Below are 17,115 nucleotides of genomic sequence, written 5' to 3' on the forward strand. Positions count from 1 at the left end.
TTCTTGCAGCTGTCCCACCAACATATGATGACTCTCTTTTTTGTATTCTTTCTGTTTCACAGTCTATTCTCTTACACCATAAAGCTTCAAGTATTAGCCAGCTGTATTCCGTATTCACTCTCCTCCCTTGAAATCTACCCTAAGCTTCTCGTATACTTGTCTATTATTGCACTGGAGTTTTCTAGAACTATCATCAGTCAGTGAAAGCAACTCTTCTGATTAGCAGGCTGTGAATTGTCTTTAGTAATTCTGAGGCTTCTTTCTCTGTCAGAAATCTATACACAGCAGGATTGCTGTAAAACTCCATAAGCTTACATCTGAAAAAAGTACTTTAAATTCTAAAAGATGGATACTTTTAAAATACATGTTTAATTATTCTTTTAGATATATTCAACTTACAATCCTTGAGTTGTGTTCAAAATAATGATAAAATAATTTTTATTTTTCTTTGTTTAAAAAAGAGATCTAACATTTCTAAAGAAATGAGTGTAGAATGGAGTAAGTTTTGGCTTTAATGTAAACTGATATATATATATATATATATATATATATATATTAGGGCTTATATACATATATAAATTATTTGTATATAAATTGGGACTTAATAAGAAGGTTAGGCTTGCAGTTCTGAGGTTGCAGATGTGAATAAAGTAAAGTAGAATATGGATTTTTAAAGATGTTATTATATTATCAGGGACAAATAGAACTCAAAGTGATATGGAAGGAATGAGAAATTGTTTCTTTTTCTAGCTGTCACATTCCAGTGAATGATCATTTCAGAAACATAAACTTACCTAAGGACAGCAAAGCTATTCAGTTCCCAGACAGTTGTATCCAATGTTCACCCTCAGGAAGCAGATGTAGCCTCTGGCAATATTTTTACCATTACTCTGGCTGCCTTTGGTTTCTCATTGACTCCGCTATGGAATAGCTCATTATTCAGACTTTTGGATGTTATTGCAGAGGAGTTTTCATGAGAGGATTGATCTATCATATGGCTACAATGCAGTGCTTTCAATCTCAGTATGACATTAAAGATGCAGTCTTTTATATTGCCTGTGTCTAGAATACTGTTAAAAATGAAACATTAAGAAAAGCCTAGATCTGTTGTCATATTTATGTAAATGTCCTCTGGATTCTAGGATAGGAGCTTTATCTTCTGAATATTTTTATCCCTGTAACACCTGGCAAAGTGTCTTATATGTGGTAGATACTTAGTGAAAGGTTTTTGAGAAGAATAAAGTAACTTAATGAATTTAAAGGTAGTGGTGGTATATATAATATTTGGAACAAGATCACAAAATACACCAGGATAAATTCTTGAAGTAAGGGGTGTTTCTTCATATTTGTTTCTAAATATAATAGAAATAATAGAAGAGCACGTTAAAGCTGAAGGGAACTTTGAACCACTGATGAAGCTAAAATGCTAAAAAAAAAAAAATTTGCTGCTCAGGCGTCTTCTAATGAAGGTAATGAAGGTGATCAAGACGCCTTACATGGAAACTAAATTCAGTTTTTCTTGCATCCCACCATCCCCTTAATTTTGTGTCAACTCAGTGGTCCTGTCTTGGGGGTCCCATGACTACCCACTAGTTCAGTGGTTCACTGGAAGAACTCACATGACTCAATATAAAGTTGTGTTCCCAGCTAAGATTTATTACAGCAAAGGATATATAGTCCAGGGACAGCAAGAAAAAGATATCCATAGGTAAGGAGGTCATGTACAGGCTTCCACAAAATCCTTTCTTCTCTGCAAGAGTCACACAAGATGTACTTTTCCTTCTAGCTGTGAACCTCAGAGACTCTTATGATATGTCTCTACCCAAGGAAGTTTGCTTGAGTCTTAGAGTCTATAGTTCTCAAAGAGAACTGGTCACATAGGCACATACCTGCTGTGTGACCAGCCATTGTACAAACCCATGTCAGATACCAGGTACATATCAGGAATCTTCATGTTTACTTTAAACATGCTGTCCTCCTGATTTGTCTTGGTCCACAGCTTCACGTGTATAGAATAGCATCATTAACCAGAAACTACATGAATGTTCAGGAGTTTTGTTCTTACGGTTTGATGAATTATTGCCACGGTTACAGAGATAAGTAAGAACTGAGAGAACAGACCTGCATTAACTCTTCTCACAGGTCAAATGGAAACGTGGGACTCAAACTTGACGTTTCCTTCATCAGCACACTTGCTGGAGATAGAGTCCTCTTGAAAAGCCTTATTGTTTCTCAAATCCATCCCTTGTCTACAGTTGATGTTTCTTTTATATTTATTTATTTATTTTTGGCTGCGTTGGGTCTTTGTTGCTGCACGCGGGCTTTCTCTAGTTGCAGAGAGCAGGAGCTACTCTTTGTTGCAATGGGCGGGCTTCTCATTGTGGTGGCTTCTCTTGTTTTGGAGCACGGGCTCTAGGCGTGCAGGCTTCAGTAGTTGTGGCACGAGGGCTCGGTAGTTGTGGCTCACAGGCTCTAGAGCACAGGCTCAGTAGTTTTGGCGCATGGGCTTAGTTGCTCTGTGGCATGTGGGATCTTCCTGGACCAGGGCTCGAACCCGTGTCTCCTGCATTGGCAGGCGGATTATTAACCGCTGCGCCACCAGCGAAGTCCCTCGTTGATGTTTCTTAAATCCGTGCCTTAATTCACATTCTTGTATTGTGTATATACTTACATGAATTAACACATCTGCACATAAGTAGCTCGGTTGTTTGTATTCAGTTATTTGGTTTTCTGTCATGTACTCTCTTAGTGCAGCCAGATTGATTTTCCTACCAATTCTCTTCCCCTTTAAATAAATAAAGGAAGAAAAGGGTAAAAAGTTGTCTTTGTGTTGGGAATACATGAGAGGATAAAGGAGAAACTAAAAATGAGATCTCACTATCAACATTTTGGTAAGGCTTTTTAAAGACTTAGGTTACAGGAGATGAAATACATGGAAATGTAAGCTTTACTAAAAATATCAGCTCCCTAAGGTTAGACAGGGATTTTTCTCCGTTTCATTCACGGATGTGCCCCACCACCTGGAAGGGTACCAGGCACACAGGTAGGTATTCAGTGTAAATACTTACTCAGTGAATGAATGAATGAATGTATTTTCAAGACCCAGGACATCAAACATTCAAAGCCAGATAAATCATCAACACCAAAGACTGAAAACATATCGTCTCTGCTTGAATCCAGGTTATTCTTTCTTCGTTGTTTTTCACTGTGTTAGAAGCTAAGCTATTGCTAATTTTAAATAATAAATGTCCTCAGTGTTAGTAATTCCACAGCTACACTCCTGTAAACACAAATGGTACATTTGGGAGGGAGGCAGCTCATGGAATAGATTTGTTCTAATTGCAAGTCTGTCCCCTACATTGAAATTATCTGCCTGGTAGTACTTGTTGTTTATGAGATGTCCTTACATCTTTCCCCTATCTCAAATAGTTAAGGATTCTTGTTTTTTTACATTTATGAATGGAGGACTAGATTATTTCATAAAGGTAATTGGTATGGGTTTTCTCTCATCTCCCTGAGAAGAAAGGAGGGAGATCTGTTCTAGGCACCACTTTTCCTATGATTTTTCAGTTCCTTTGTCACTTCCACTTTGTATACCTCTTGACATCAGGGATTTGTGTTGTGAAAAATGGCTCCCACCTCCACTACAGTCTTCTCTGATGTGTGCACTGAGCACTGGATCCTTCTTCACAGGTTTACCAAAATGATTTGATTCTCCTTTTTTTCCCCACTAAATTTATCAGAATCTTTGGTTGTTTGATATCACCTTCTAAAATTGCCATGAGTTTATAAATTTATTACATTTTGTATTACTTTATTGTCATTTCAGCATGCTTGGGGAACAAGAGAGAAATATGTATGCTTGGGTGCCATAGCTAACTGAAAGCAAAGTAATATTATACCTTGTATATTTTTATATCAGGGTATTCCCTCCCTGTCCCCCTGCCTCATATGCATTTTGAAAAAATAGTTGTTATCACCCATGTATTCTTCTAGGTAAACTTTATAATAATTTTGTCACCAACTTTAAATGCCATTTAGTTGATAAGGTGTTCATTGTATGAACCCCTGTGGTACTTTATGCTGTTTGCATGTCTGTCTCCCTGCTAGACCATGTTCTTTCTTAGAACCTAGACTATGTCTTTTATCAAAATCACATTGGGCAGAGGTACATTACAAATTTGATCCTATATTTCTCATTCTAAAAATCCTGAAATGGCTCCTCATTATCTCTAAATAAAATCTAGACTCCTTTGCATCCCCTCTAACTACTTCCCAACTTTGTCACTACATACTACCTCTTGTTGTTCTAATCATACTAAACTATTTATAGCTCTTCAAACTTGGAATTTCTTTTCCATACACACACACACACACACACACACACACACACACACAACCACAGGCAGTTTGTGCACACAGAGATGAGGCACCCTCCTTTACCCCCATGCTCGCATACATCTTTGTGGATGCTCTGTTTTTTTCCTGACTAAGCTCAAATGTCACTCACTTAGTTAAGGGCTTATTATATTAGCTCCTATGGACCCTGTGTTCTTTACTGCTCTGAATCCCTTAGACCATGTTCTTAAGTGCACAGACCATGTCTTTTATCTCTGTATGCCCAGTATCAGATAATTAATCATGATGATGTCCCTGTATCATGAGATAAAGCTTAAATTGCTACTTTTAAGATAGGAAATAATATAGGATAGTGATTGTTGTTCTAACAAAATGTTCACTTAGAAAAATAGATAATTTGTGTTTATTGGATCAGTTAAGAGACTTACTTAACATACTCTTTTTATTATGGTGTTGTATTTCTGTAGAGTAAATCTATGCTAGTTTTGAGCAGGTGTTTCCAGAGATAGAATTCATTTCGAATGCTTTTATGCTAACGTAGGGTTTAGTGATTGGACACTTGAGAAAAGAAAAATAAGTAAAATCTATAGTTTCTTTCATGAATGGTAAATCAGGTGGTGATTAAGATGAGCAGTCTCATAAAAGGGGTTATCTACATGAATGATATCTGTGTTGTGATGTTTTAATACAGAATTACTGGGAATTATGGCCTTTGTCTTTTTTTCTGTATTCCCTGAAATCTTAATCTTTCCAGTTATATTTGAACAAGTAATTACTGAGGCAAATAGGATTATGACTTGTAGCAGACAATAAACAGCCTGAGCAGATGGCCTTTTACAGGACACACCTTGTTTCGCATGAGCATTCTGAAGATATTTCTACGGCAGTGGGAACATTTTGCTCTTTTTAGAAGATTGCTTTCTGTTTCCTTTGAAGTGTTTGTAATTGTGAAAGCCCAATTAAATATTTCAGTAAATAGTAAGCAACTGCAGCAATTTTTTCATAGAGAATTTTATTAAATACCTCTTTGAAAAAACTCAGATGGGATATAAACATCCTTTCTTTTTTACCTTTGTGTGAGATATACATATTAAAAAGTGCATAACACATAAATGATATGTTCTAATATGCATATGTGTGGATAAATAATAGGAAAGAGAACATTTCCAGCACTTCAGAATTCCTCCCACCTCCATTTTCCCTTTTTCAGTCAGATGCTCTCCCTGCTTGATTGAGGTAAGTACCATCCTGACTTTGGTGGTAATCACTTCCTTTATATTTTAACCACTTAAATGGTCATAGTTTAGTTTACTCAATTTTGACCTTTAGATAAATGAAATCATATATTATTCATTCTTTTTGTCTAGCTTGTTTTGCTCAACATTATTTTTAGTGTTCATTCATGTTTATTGTTATATAGAATGCCATTGATTAATATATCCCAATTTATCTTTTCTGTTCCTGATGCGAATTTTTGTGTTTTCCAGTTTAGGTCTGTTAAGAACGATTTTGTCATGAACTTTTTGTACATGTGCCTGGTGCACACATCTGTGGGGTATATATTTACATATAAAATTACAGGCTTTAGGGTATACATATCATCAGATTTTCTCAATATTGCCAGGCTGTTTTCCAGAGTGGTTATACCAATTTATACTTCTACCAATAGTATATAACAGTTCTGGTTGGTATTGCCTACCTTTAAGAATTTTTTCCAGTTGGTTGTATAACAGTATCTCATTGCAATTTAAATTTGCATTTCTGTGATTATCAGTGAGGCTGAGCATCTTTTCATGTGATTATTGGACATTTGGATTTCCTTTTCTGTGAAATATCTGTTTATGTCTTTTGTTCAGGTTTCCATTGAGTTGGGCCTTTTTATTATTTGTAGGCAATCTTTAAATTTTTTTTTATTTGAGTTGTTTATAGGTTTTATGTAATGAAAAAGTTCTCATTCTTGCTTGCTATTTCACTCTCTTCATAGTGTCTTTGATGTACTGAAATTCTCAGTTTTCATGAGCATCATTCATGTTTATAGTTGCCACTATATGTGAGTTGGGTAAGAAGTCTTATGGAGGTGTTTTCCTATATTCTCTTATAAATTTTATAGTTGTGTTTTTTACATTTAGGTTTGTAATCTACCAGGCATTGTTTTTTGTATATGGTATGAGGTAGTGATCCAGATTTTTATTATTACCATTATTATTATTATTTGTAATCTGTTTAAATGACCTAGTTGTCCCAGTCTCACTTAGTGCAGAGACCATTCTTTCCTCTCTACTTTGCACTGTCATATTTGTTGGGAATCAAGCATCCATATATGAGGCCAGTATAACCTTTATACCAAAACTCTACTAAGGCAGTAGAACAGAAAAGTATAGGTCACTCATTTGTGAACATATGTTCAGACATCCTATTCAAAATATTAGAAAATTAATTGAGCGATATATTGGAAGGTAAAGTTTATCCCAGGAGTACAAGTTTGGTTAAATTTGAGAAAATCACCCAGAAAAATCTTTTGAGATATCTCAGGAAAAAAAGTTTGGTAAAATTCCATATCCCTTCAATGTATCTATATATTAAAACTCTTAGCAAACTAGAACTAGAATGTTATATTGTAACATGGTACAGTGTATCTACAAAAACCAAAATTACAGCCTAGAACTTGATGAAGCTTTGAAAGTGTTCACTTTAAGTTCAGGAACAGGACAGGGATACTTGCCATCACCTTTTCTATTCAACACTGTAAAGGAGATCCTAGACAGTGGAGCAAGGCAATAAAAAGAAGGGTATAAGAATTGGAAATGAAGGAACAAGACTGTTCTTGTTCCCTAGTAATATGTTTGTGAATATTGATATCAGAAATAAGCTATAAATAAGTTATTGCAATAATAAACTATCAAGGTGCTGAATACTTTAATTTTTTAATTTGATGTATAGTTGATTTACAATGTTGTGTTAGTTTCTGGTGTACAGCAAAGTGATTAAGTTATACATATATATATTCTTTTTCATATTCTTTTCTACTATCATTTATTGAAAGATACTGAATATAGTTCCGTGTGCTATACAGTAGGACCTTGTTGTTTATCTGTCTTAATATATAGCAGTTTGTATCTGCTAATCCCAAACTCCTAATTTATCCCTGCCCTCTTCCCCTCTCTGCCTTTCCCCTTTGGTAACCATAAGTTTGTTCTCTATTTCTGTGCCTCTGTTTCTGTTTCGTATATACGTTCGTTTTTATTACTTTTTAGATTCCACATATGAATGATATCATACAGTATTTATCTTTCTCTGTCTGACTTATTTCACTAAGCATAATATTCTCTAGGTCCATCCATGTTGCTGCAGGTGGCAATATTTCATTCTTTTTAATGGCTGAGTAGTATTCCATTGTGTGTGCGTGTGTGGGTGTGGGTGTGTCTGTGTATCATATCTTCTTAATCCAGTCATCTGTTGCTGGGCACTGGGGTTGCTTCCATGTCTTAGCTATTGTATATGGTGCTGCTATGAGCATTGTGGTGAATGTATCTTTTTGAATTAGTGTTTCTGTTTTTTCTGGATATATACCCAGGAATGGAATTGCTGGATCATGTGGTATTTCTGTGTTTAGTTTTTTAAGGAACGTCCATACTGTTTTCCATAGTACCTGCACCAATTTACATTCCCACTAGCAGTGTAGGAGAGTTCCCTTTTCTCCACATCCTCTGCAGCATTTATTATTTATAGACTTTTTAATGATGGCCATTCTGGCTGGTGTAAGGTGGTACCTCATTGTAGTTTTGATTTGCATTTCTCTAATAACTAGTGATGTTGAGCATCTTTTCATGTGCCTATTGACCATCTGTATGTCTTCTTTGGAGAACTGTCTACTTAGGTCTTCTGCCCATTTTTTCATCGAGGTGTTTGTTTTTTTGTTATTGAGTATTATGAGCTGTTTGTATATTTTGGAAATTAAGCCCTTGTCAGTTGCATCATTTGCAAATATTTTCTCACAGTCTGTAGGTTGTCTTTTTGTTTTGTTTATGGTTTCCTTTACTGTACAAAGTTTGATTAGGTCCCATTTGTTTATTTTTGCTTTAATTTTTCTTGCCTTGGGAGACTGACCTAAGAAAATATTGTTACAATTTATGTCAGAGACTGTTTTGCCTATGTTCTCTTCTAGGAGTTTTATGGTGTCATGTCTTATATTTGAGTCTTTAAGCCATTTTGAGTTTATTTTTGTGTATGGTGTGAGGGGTCTACATGTGGCTGTCCAGCTTTCCCAACACCACTTGCAGAAGAGACTGTCTTTTCTCTACTGTATATTCTTGCCTCCTAGGTCAAAGATTAATTGACTGTAGGTGGTGGGTTTATTTTCGGGCTCTCTTTTCTGTTCCGTTGATCCATATGTCTGTTTTTGTGCCAATACCATGCTCTTTTGATTACTGTAGCTTTATAGTGTTGTCTGAACTTTGGGAGGGTTATGCTTTCAGCTTTGTTCTTTTTTCTCAGGATTGCTTTGGCAATTCTGGGTCTTTTGTGGTTCCATATAAATTTTAGGATTATTTGTTCTAGTTCTGTGAAAAATGTCATAGCTAATTTGATAGGGATCACATTCAATCTGTAGCTTGCTTTGGGTAGTATGGCCACTTTAACAATATTAATTCTTCCAGTCCAAGAACATGGGATATCTATCCATTTCTTTAAATCATCTTCAGTTTCCTTTACCAGTGTTTTATAGTTCTCAGTGTATAAGTCTTTCACCTCCTTGGTCAGGTTTATTCCTAAGTATTTTTTTTTAAATGCAATTTTAAAAGGGATTTTTTTTTACTTTCCTTTCTGATATTTCATTTTTAGTGTAAAGAAATGCAACAGATTTCTGTATGTTAATCTTGTATCCTACTACCTTGCTGAATTTCTTTATCAGTTCTAGTAGTTTTTGTGTGGAGGCTTTAGGTTTTTCTATATAAAGTATCATATCATCTGCATGTAATAACAATCTTTTCTTGTCTGATTGCTGTGGCTAGGACTTCTGATACTATGTTGAATAGAAGCGGTGAGAGTGGTCATTCTGTCTTCTTCCTGAATTTAGTGGGAAGGCTTTCAGCTTTTCACCATTTGGTTTGTTGAAAAATTTTGCATGTATATTCATCGAAGATATTGGCCTCTACTATATATGTGTGTGTGTGTGTGTGTGTGTGTGTATTTTCTTTTGTTTTTTGTAGTGTCTTTGTCTGGTTTTGGTATCAGTGTGATGGTGGCTTCATAGAATGACTTTGGAAGTGTTCCCTCCTCTTCAGTCTTTTGGAATAGTTTGAGAAGGATCGGTATAAGTTCTTCTTTGTATGTTTGGTAAAGTTCCTCAGTGAAGCCATGTGGTCCTGGACTTTTGTTTGCAGGGAGTTTTTTTATTACAGTTTCTATTTCACTTCTAGTGATTGTTCTGTTCAAATTACCTGTTTCTTCTTGATTCAGTTTTGGTTGGCTGTATGTTTCTAGAAACTTGTCCATTTCTTCTAATTTGTTGGCATATAATTGTTCATAGTACTGAATACATAATTAATATATAAAAATCAATTGTATTTCTGTAAAGAACATGAAGCAGACACTGAAAATTAAACTATATCAAAGTGTATTGTTAATATTTCTAATCTCCTCCCAGACAATGCAAGGACTTTAAGTCACTTTTAATGGAAAACTCATCCAAAGGATGAATGTCCCCCGATAGATGCTGTGCATGAACTACCAGTCAGCTGTTTTAACAACTTCTTCCCCATTTTACCCTCTGACATTGGTTAGTATTTCCTTGCCATGTACTTCTCTGGTATCTTTACTCTTACAACATTTTCTACAATGATTTCTGCAAAGAAGAAAACCTGTGAAGACCCTAATGACTATCAGGATTTGAACCATTCTCTACAAAGCTTATTAATAACTCAGTAGAAATGTTATCTAATTTCTCTTTTTCACATCATATTTCGAAAGCTATCTAAACTCCCCTCTCAGTGAGCTGGTTTTTGTTTCCTCCCTCTGTCTTTTCTCCTGTTGATGCCCCCATTCTTTTGTATGTCAAAAACATCATGCAGTCCTATTCTTGTTAACTGAACAAAGTAATCAGATACTGCCTCTTGAATATTCTCTTGGCTTCCATATAACAAGATTACATAAAGTGCTCAAGAAGGAGGAGTTGCTGATTTCCACATCTTTTCTTATCTTTGCCAATAGCATTAAATTATATTGTTATCATAAAGCCAGTCTAAGTTGACTTGCATGCATAACATGCCTACTGTTTTAGAGAACTGTTCTACTTGAGGGTTGGGGTGACGACAGGGGATTACCTCTCTTGGGATAGATAAACTGCAGCCCTGCTCTTACTCACTGTAGTAGTTTAGTTGTTGTATCACCTGGAAGCATCTGTTCACAGCCTCTTAGGGATCTGTCATCGACCCAAGTAATCCTTTCTACTCAGTTGTATGTAAAATAAGTGATAGTATCCTCCTGATTGTTTATCCATGCCAGTAATGATTTCACCAGCTTTTTCTGGGATGTCTCTCAAAAATGTCCTATCTCTTTCACAAAATATTCTCAGCACTCAGGAGTCTTCTGACCGTGTCCTCCTCCGTTTGTATCGTCTTTGGGGTAACCCCAAGCTTTAAGTTCATTACTTTCTTAGTGGATACTTCATCTTCCCAGGCAGCCATATAAGCATAAGAAGGCCTTCCAGTGAGAGGAAAAACTGTTCTTCTAGCCTTTCTTTTGCCATCATTTCTTCTCTGAAAAGACTGGCATTTTTTCAGAAATGCTAGTAACAGCCAGATAGTGTATTTTTTTACTATCTTCCTCTCTGCCTGCTGCTGCCTATCAGGCCAGTAGCTACTTTCTCTGAATCTCAGTTTTGCCACTTCATACCAAGGATGAGTAGGCAGCCATCCCAGGATTAGATCCTCCTCTTATTTTTCAGTCTCCTCCTTTTTCTGGCTAAAAAGTGCCTCAGCTTTTTTGATTCATGGATCTGTATGAGAGTCCTCCTCACAGCACTACTCTGAGATAAAATATTTTCAAATCAGACACACAGAAACCTGATTACCCAGGATTACCCAGAGAGATGATCCAGTATTAAGCTTTGTTAATCATTTCCATGATACAGGCAATCAAGAGACTCAGAAAAAGCAGGGAGCAATCTGGTACATAGAGCAGGACTCCTTACTGTTGAAGTTAATAACCTATGCAACTTACTTAGAGGCCTGTCTACTCTAGGCCAGAGTGTGCATGTCTAATACAGGGAAGGGAAGAATAAAGAAGTTGCTTTGCATGTCCCAGACTTCTCCCTGATTAGTCTGGACCTCTTAATTGCCCGTATTTTTGAAATTATTTGTGAAGCCTGACACTGGGTAAAAAAATCTCTGGCTTATGTGAGTCAGATTTGACAGTCTGATCCTTTGTATTCACTCACCCAGATATGTCCATTCTCTTTTCTCATTACTTCCTATTGGGACATAGAAATGCTGTTTTGTTTACATATTATCTGAGAGCTGATCCTAAAATTCATATGGAAAACACAAATGACCTAGAATATCCAAAAGAATTTTAAAAGAAGAATAAAGTTAAAGGACATACACTGTCAGACTTCATGACTTGATTTAAAGCTATAAAAATCAAGGAACTGTTGTATTAGCATAAGGATATGCATCTAAATCTTGGAGCAGAATTGGAAGTCCAGAAATAAGCTTATACATTATGGTTAATTGATTTTTGACAAAGATTCTGAAATAATTCCATGGGTTGGTAATACTTTTTCTTCAACAAAGTTGAAACTATTACTTGTGATAGTTTTTCCAACAAAGTTTTTTCATTATATATGAAAAAAATGATCATGATGCTATATTGGAAAATATAACTCAAAACAGAAACTAAAAAAAATTTAGAAGAAAACATAGGTGAAAATATTTGATGTAGGCAAAGATTTCTTAGATATGTCACCAAAAGCATGAACCACAAAGGAAAAATGTGATAAATTGGTTTTTATCAAAATTAAAAACTTTAGCTCTTCAAAACATATCATTAAAAAAATGAAAAAGCCACAGGATGGCAGAAAATATTCACTATACTTAAATCCGTCAGGGTTTTTATCCAGAGATGTAAAGAACTCTTAAAATTCAATAATAAGAATACAACTGAGCCAGTTTTTTAAATGGGCAAAAAATTTGAACAAAAGATGATAGGGGAATATGGCCAGTAAGCATATGGAAAAAATACTTGGTCATTAGGAAAATGTAACTTTTAACCATGATGAGATCTTAACACACAGTTAAAATTTAAAAGATCAGCAATACTAAGATGACTAGGTTGTGAAGCTATAGAGAAAACCATAATTCAAAAAGACACATACACCCCAATGTTCATTGCAGCACTGTTTACAATAGCCAGGTCATGCAAGCAACCTAAATGCCCATCGACATGGATAAAGAAGATGCGGTACATATATACAATGCAATATTACTCAGCCATGAAAAGGAACGAAATGGGGTCATTTGTTGAGACGTGGATAGATCTAGAGACTGTCATACAGAGTGAAGTAAGTCAGAAAGAGAAAAACAAATATCGTATATTAACGCATATATGTGGAACCTAGAAAAATGGTACAGATGAACCAGTCTGCAGGGCAGAAATTGAGACACAGATGTAGAGAACAAACATATGGACACCAAGGGGGGAAAGCCGCGGGGGGTGGGGGGGGTGGTGTGATGAATTGGGCGATTGGGATTGACAGGTACACACCGATGTGTATACAATGGATGACTAATAAGAACCTGCTGTATAAAAAAATAAATAAAATTAAATTAAAAAATTAAAAATAAAAAAAGGAATGCTCATATATTGCTTGTGGGAATGTAAAATTGTATATGAACTTTGTAAAACAAAATCGCAGTTTCCTAAAAAGTTCTATCACTTCCATTTAACAGAGCAGTTCTTGTACATAAATGTTAATAGCAGCTTTATTCATTATAGTACAAAGCTGGAATAATCCAGAATTCCATCCCCAGGTGTGTGGGTGAAAAAAAGTGTTTTATTCATACAGTGGAATACTACTCAACAATACCTAGGAATGGAACTACTGATATACAGAAAGATATGCATGAATCTAAAAAGTATGCTTTTTGAAAGAAACCAGACACAAAGGGGTACATTCAGTATGATTCCGTTTATGTAAAACTCTACAAAATACAAACTTTTTTTAAAAAATAAATTTATTTATTTATGGCTGTGTTGGGCCTTCGTTGCTGCATGCGGGCTTTCTCTAGTTGAGGCGAGCGGGGGCTACTCTTTGTTGTGGTGCGTGGGATTCTCACTGAGGTGGCTTCTCTTGTTGTGGAGCATGGACTCTAGGCACGCGGGCTTCAGTAGTTGTGGCTCGCAGGCTCTAGAGCTCAGTCTCAGTAGTCGTGGTACACAGGCTTAGTTGCTCCGCGGCATGTGGGATCTTCCCAGACCAGTGCTCAAACCCATGTCCCCTGCATTGGCAGGCAGATTCTTAACGACTGCGCCACCAGGGAAGTCCCCAAAATACAAATTTTAATATGTAGTAAAAGAAAGAAATCAGTGGTTGCCTGTGGATGGGAGGATTTTCTGGAAGGAGCACTAATGAATCTTCATAAGAAAGTAGAAATGTCTGTATATTGATAGTGATGGTGGTGGTCACCCAAGTATATCTGTTTTTTTTTTAAATTCAACAAAATTTACCCTTAAAATGCATTTAATCTTACGTATATAATACCTCAGTGAAATTTGGGGGGAAAAATCCCTCCTTTGTTAGCAGAAGAAATCCTTTATAATTCAGATGTACATCCTTTGAAGGTTGTGAATTTATTTAACTAGATACAAGCTTAGTAGCTTGCTTTTAGCTTTTTGGAATTATCTCTTTAACTCTGTTGTTTATTTGAAACTGCAAAAGGAGGGGGTGAAAAATATGTGCTAATCTTGTGATCAAGCATGTAAACATATCTAATGAATGGTATTGGACAAGGTTAAATTATTTATGATGGGAGGAGAATTTCAAGTTTTACACAACATACAGTATTTTGTTATTCATGATAATACGTTACCATTATATAGTGCTTGAGGATGTGTACATAGCTTTCACAAATATTTCATCCTCATAATAGACTATGAAGTAGTTAGGGAAGGTATCATCTTTCTGTTTTACACATGAACACACAGGCTCAGTGAGATTGTTACATAATTTGGTGAAGATCACTTAGCTGAAAAGTGCTAGAGGACCTGGAAATCAGTGTAAGAGCTTCTGGCCCTAACTGTCTCTCCACTGTGACACACTACTTCCCTTTAAAATATACTTTTGTTGTCTGGTCTGGTCTGTCTGTCTCCACCTCTCCCTTTAAAAAAAAAAAAAGACCCATTAACTTTATTGACATGTGTTTTTAATAGAATTCGAGTTTCTTTTCATGCTGTAGTTTTAAATGCTGGTTTAGTTGTATTATTGTATTAACCAGAAACATTCTAGGGGGTTCATGATGTGACCAAAAAGCAATTACAGTGCCCAGAGAATAAACAAACTTTGAAAAAACATACCTTTGCGTTCCATAAACTAAAATGAATGGTTGCCAAGAAATTATGTAATTTGACTAGTTTTCAGAATCTGTTTAACATACTAATTTAATTCATTATGACAATTTTCAGACTAAATAAACTTGAAGATACTATTATGCTAATTAAAGGAAAAATCGAAGAAGTTCGTCTTCCTGTAGAAAAAGTGGATGTTATTATATCCGAGTGGATGGTAAGTGTTTGCAGAGAAAACTACTTTTATTAATTTTTTAAAAAGGCAATGAATAAAGTAGCAGGTTTTTCTGCATTTAATTATATTTAATAAATGGCAGAATGGTAGCATTATTTTAAAAACAGCTACAATCTTTTTACGGTAGTTTATTCTGAAATGGCACTTATTTACTGGCCATTTTATAATTTTTTAAAGAAGAGAGTAAATTAGCCTTTTTACTTTTAAAGTCATAATAAAGAATTATTATTTTTCTACTTTCTAGATTTGTAGAGACCTAAATATGTTTTCCTAAAAGCCTACAAGGACTAGTTAAGGATTTACTAAGACTGTTTATGTCAAAATAATGTGATGTTGCCACTGTTGTTGTCATACTTAATATCCTGTCTTTCTGATCTGTTAGGTCATGTAATCAGTGTCCTTTATCACATAAAATAGAATTTATTGGCATTATTAAGATAATAAAATTAAGGTACAATATATAGCTTTATAATTTGCTTTTGAAACCACAAATCAAGACTATTTATTTTAAAGAGTCTGTAAAGTAAAATTAATGGTATTGTCAACTGATTTAACTCACTGATATGCCACTTCAAATAAGACAAGTATATATTATTTCCAGATATACGAAGGATTTTTTTTTAACCATTTGGAAGTTGTTAAGCTTTTTCTTAAAAAAAGTATTTGATAACATGTATTTTCATTAAATGAATTTATCAAAACTTCTTGAAAAGAGTGAGTTTTGCTTTACAATTTTCTATAAATTTTGAATAAACATAGAAAATAATAATTCTAGCAAAATTGCACTGATTTCAGGGAGCTTTTGAAATGTTCAGTTTTTAATGTAGTCGTTTTAATTTAGAGCCAGTGACAGTCACTGTTGTTGGCAGTTACTCTTTTGCATGTGAAACAGTGTGTTGATTTTTTCATGCTAGGCTTGGCTTTTAACAATTCTTGATCACAATATCATTATTCTTCTTATACCAAATAATTTGTATCAGCACTCTGATTTCCCTTATGAATTGAGTGAGAAGGAATGAATTTAGTTAGTATAATTAAAAATTCAGCATCTTTTTAAAGACTACAAAAAGGTGTTTTGGAGAAAGTACATTTGAGGCATCTGCTTGGCAACAACTTTAAGTAGTTTATACTAAATGTTGGCTGACATAATCCTCATTTCTCTAGGGACCATTTTATTTTTCTTGGAAAATGCATCTTTAAAATTACCCCGAATTACTAGAAGCAAACTAAAAGATAGACTTCAGTAAACTTCCTGTCACCTCAGTTAACTAGCTGGGTAGTTCTTGCCCTGCCTAGCAGAATTATCCTTCTGGGTAGTTATGTTCTAGGAATTTTCATTTCAGAACTTGAAATGTAGTCTAGAAATATTAATATGCAGTTGAAATCTTAAAGCCAGTTGGTATAATAACAAATGATAACTTAGCTAGGTTGAGTGAATTTATGAGATTGTTACAGTTATGATGTGAACTTTACTGGAAGGTATGCTGGTCTTGGGCTTATTTTGCCCTCAGATCCATTTGACACCCTTCTGCTTTCTTCTGTCTGATGGAGAAGGGCTACCGCTGCAGGTGGCTTTTCCTAGGCTCCTGTGGCAGCCGACTTCTATTGGGTTTAGGGAACCTAATGGGAAACACTAATGGGAGATTTATGGAAGGGAGAAGACAGGGCATTTCTTTACTTCTCTTTTGTCTCCAGTGGTGTTGCTGACAGAAGCTGTTTCTTTTGGGGCTCCAGTTCCCACTTGTCATAATTCCAGCATCCACTGTGCGACCCTAGCCCTGGGCTCTTGTAGCAGTGCTTTTTCATTTTGTTTCTCTCTTTTAGTTAGACTCTAATTGATATAAAGGACACCTTTCATTTTGGAGGATTAGTCAGGCATGATCTCTGCCTTTATCGGAGAGGCAATGTCACACAAACAATACTGAGTTACTGGAACCTGAGATGAAAGGGGTCAGTTGTTT

The 17,115-nt window shown here is 35.3% G+C and overlaps 1 protein-coding gene and 1 long non-coding RNA gene across 8 annotated transcripts in view; one reads left to right on the forward strand and one right to left on the reverse strand.

Moving 5' to 3' along the window:
• LOC309667816 overlaps positions 1 to 17,115 on the reverse strand; it is a 160,788-nt gene that overhangs the window by 52,721 nt on the left and 90,952 nt on the right. The gene's annotated exons all lie outside the window — the stretch shown is intronic.
• The window catches only part of PRMT3 (protein arginine methyltransferase 3), a 150,807-nt gene that overhangs the window by 37,892 nt on the left and 95,800 nt on the right, over positions 1 to 17,115 (forward strand). For all 7 annotated transcript variants that reach the window (XM_082476649.1, XM_082476652.1, XM_082476653.1 and 4 more), the window contains exon 10: positions 15,037 to 15,136. In XM_082476649.1, coding sequence (XP_082332775.1) covers positions 15,037 to 15,136 — 100 coding nt within the window. The remainder of the gene's footprint in view (positions 1 to 15,036; positions 15,137 to 17,115) is intronic.

Source organism: Balaenoptera physalus (assembly GCF_965194825.1).
Source record: "Balaenoptera physalus genome assembly, chromosome: 10".
Taxonomy (NCBI): domain Eukaryota; kingdom Metazoa; phylum Chordata; class Mammalia; order Artiodactyla; family Balaenopteridae; genus Balaenoptera; species Balaenoptera physalus.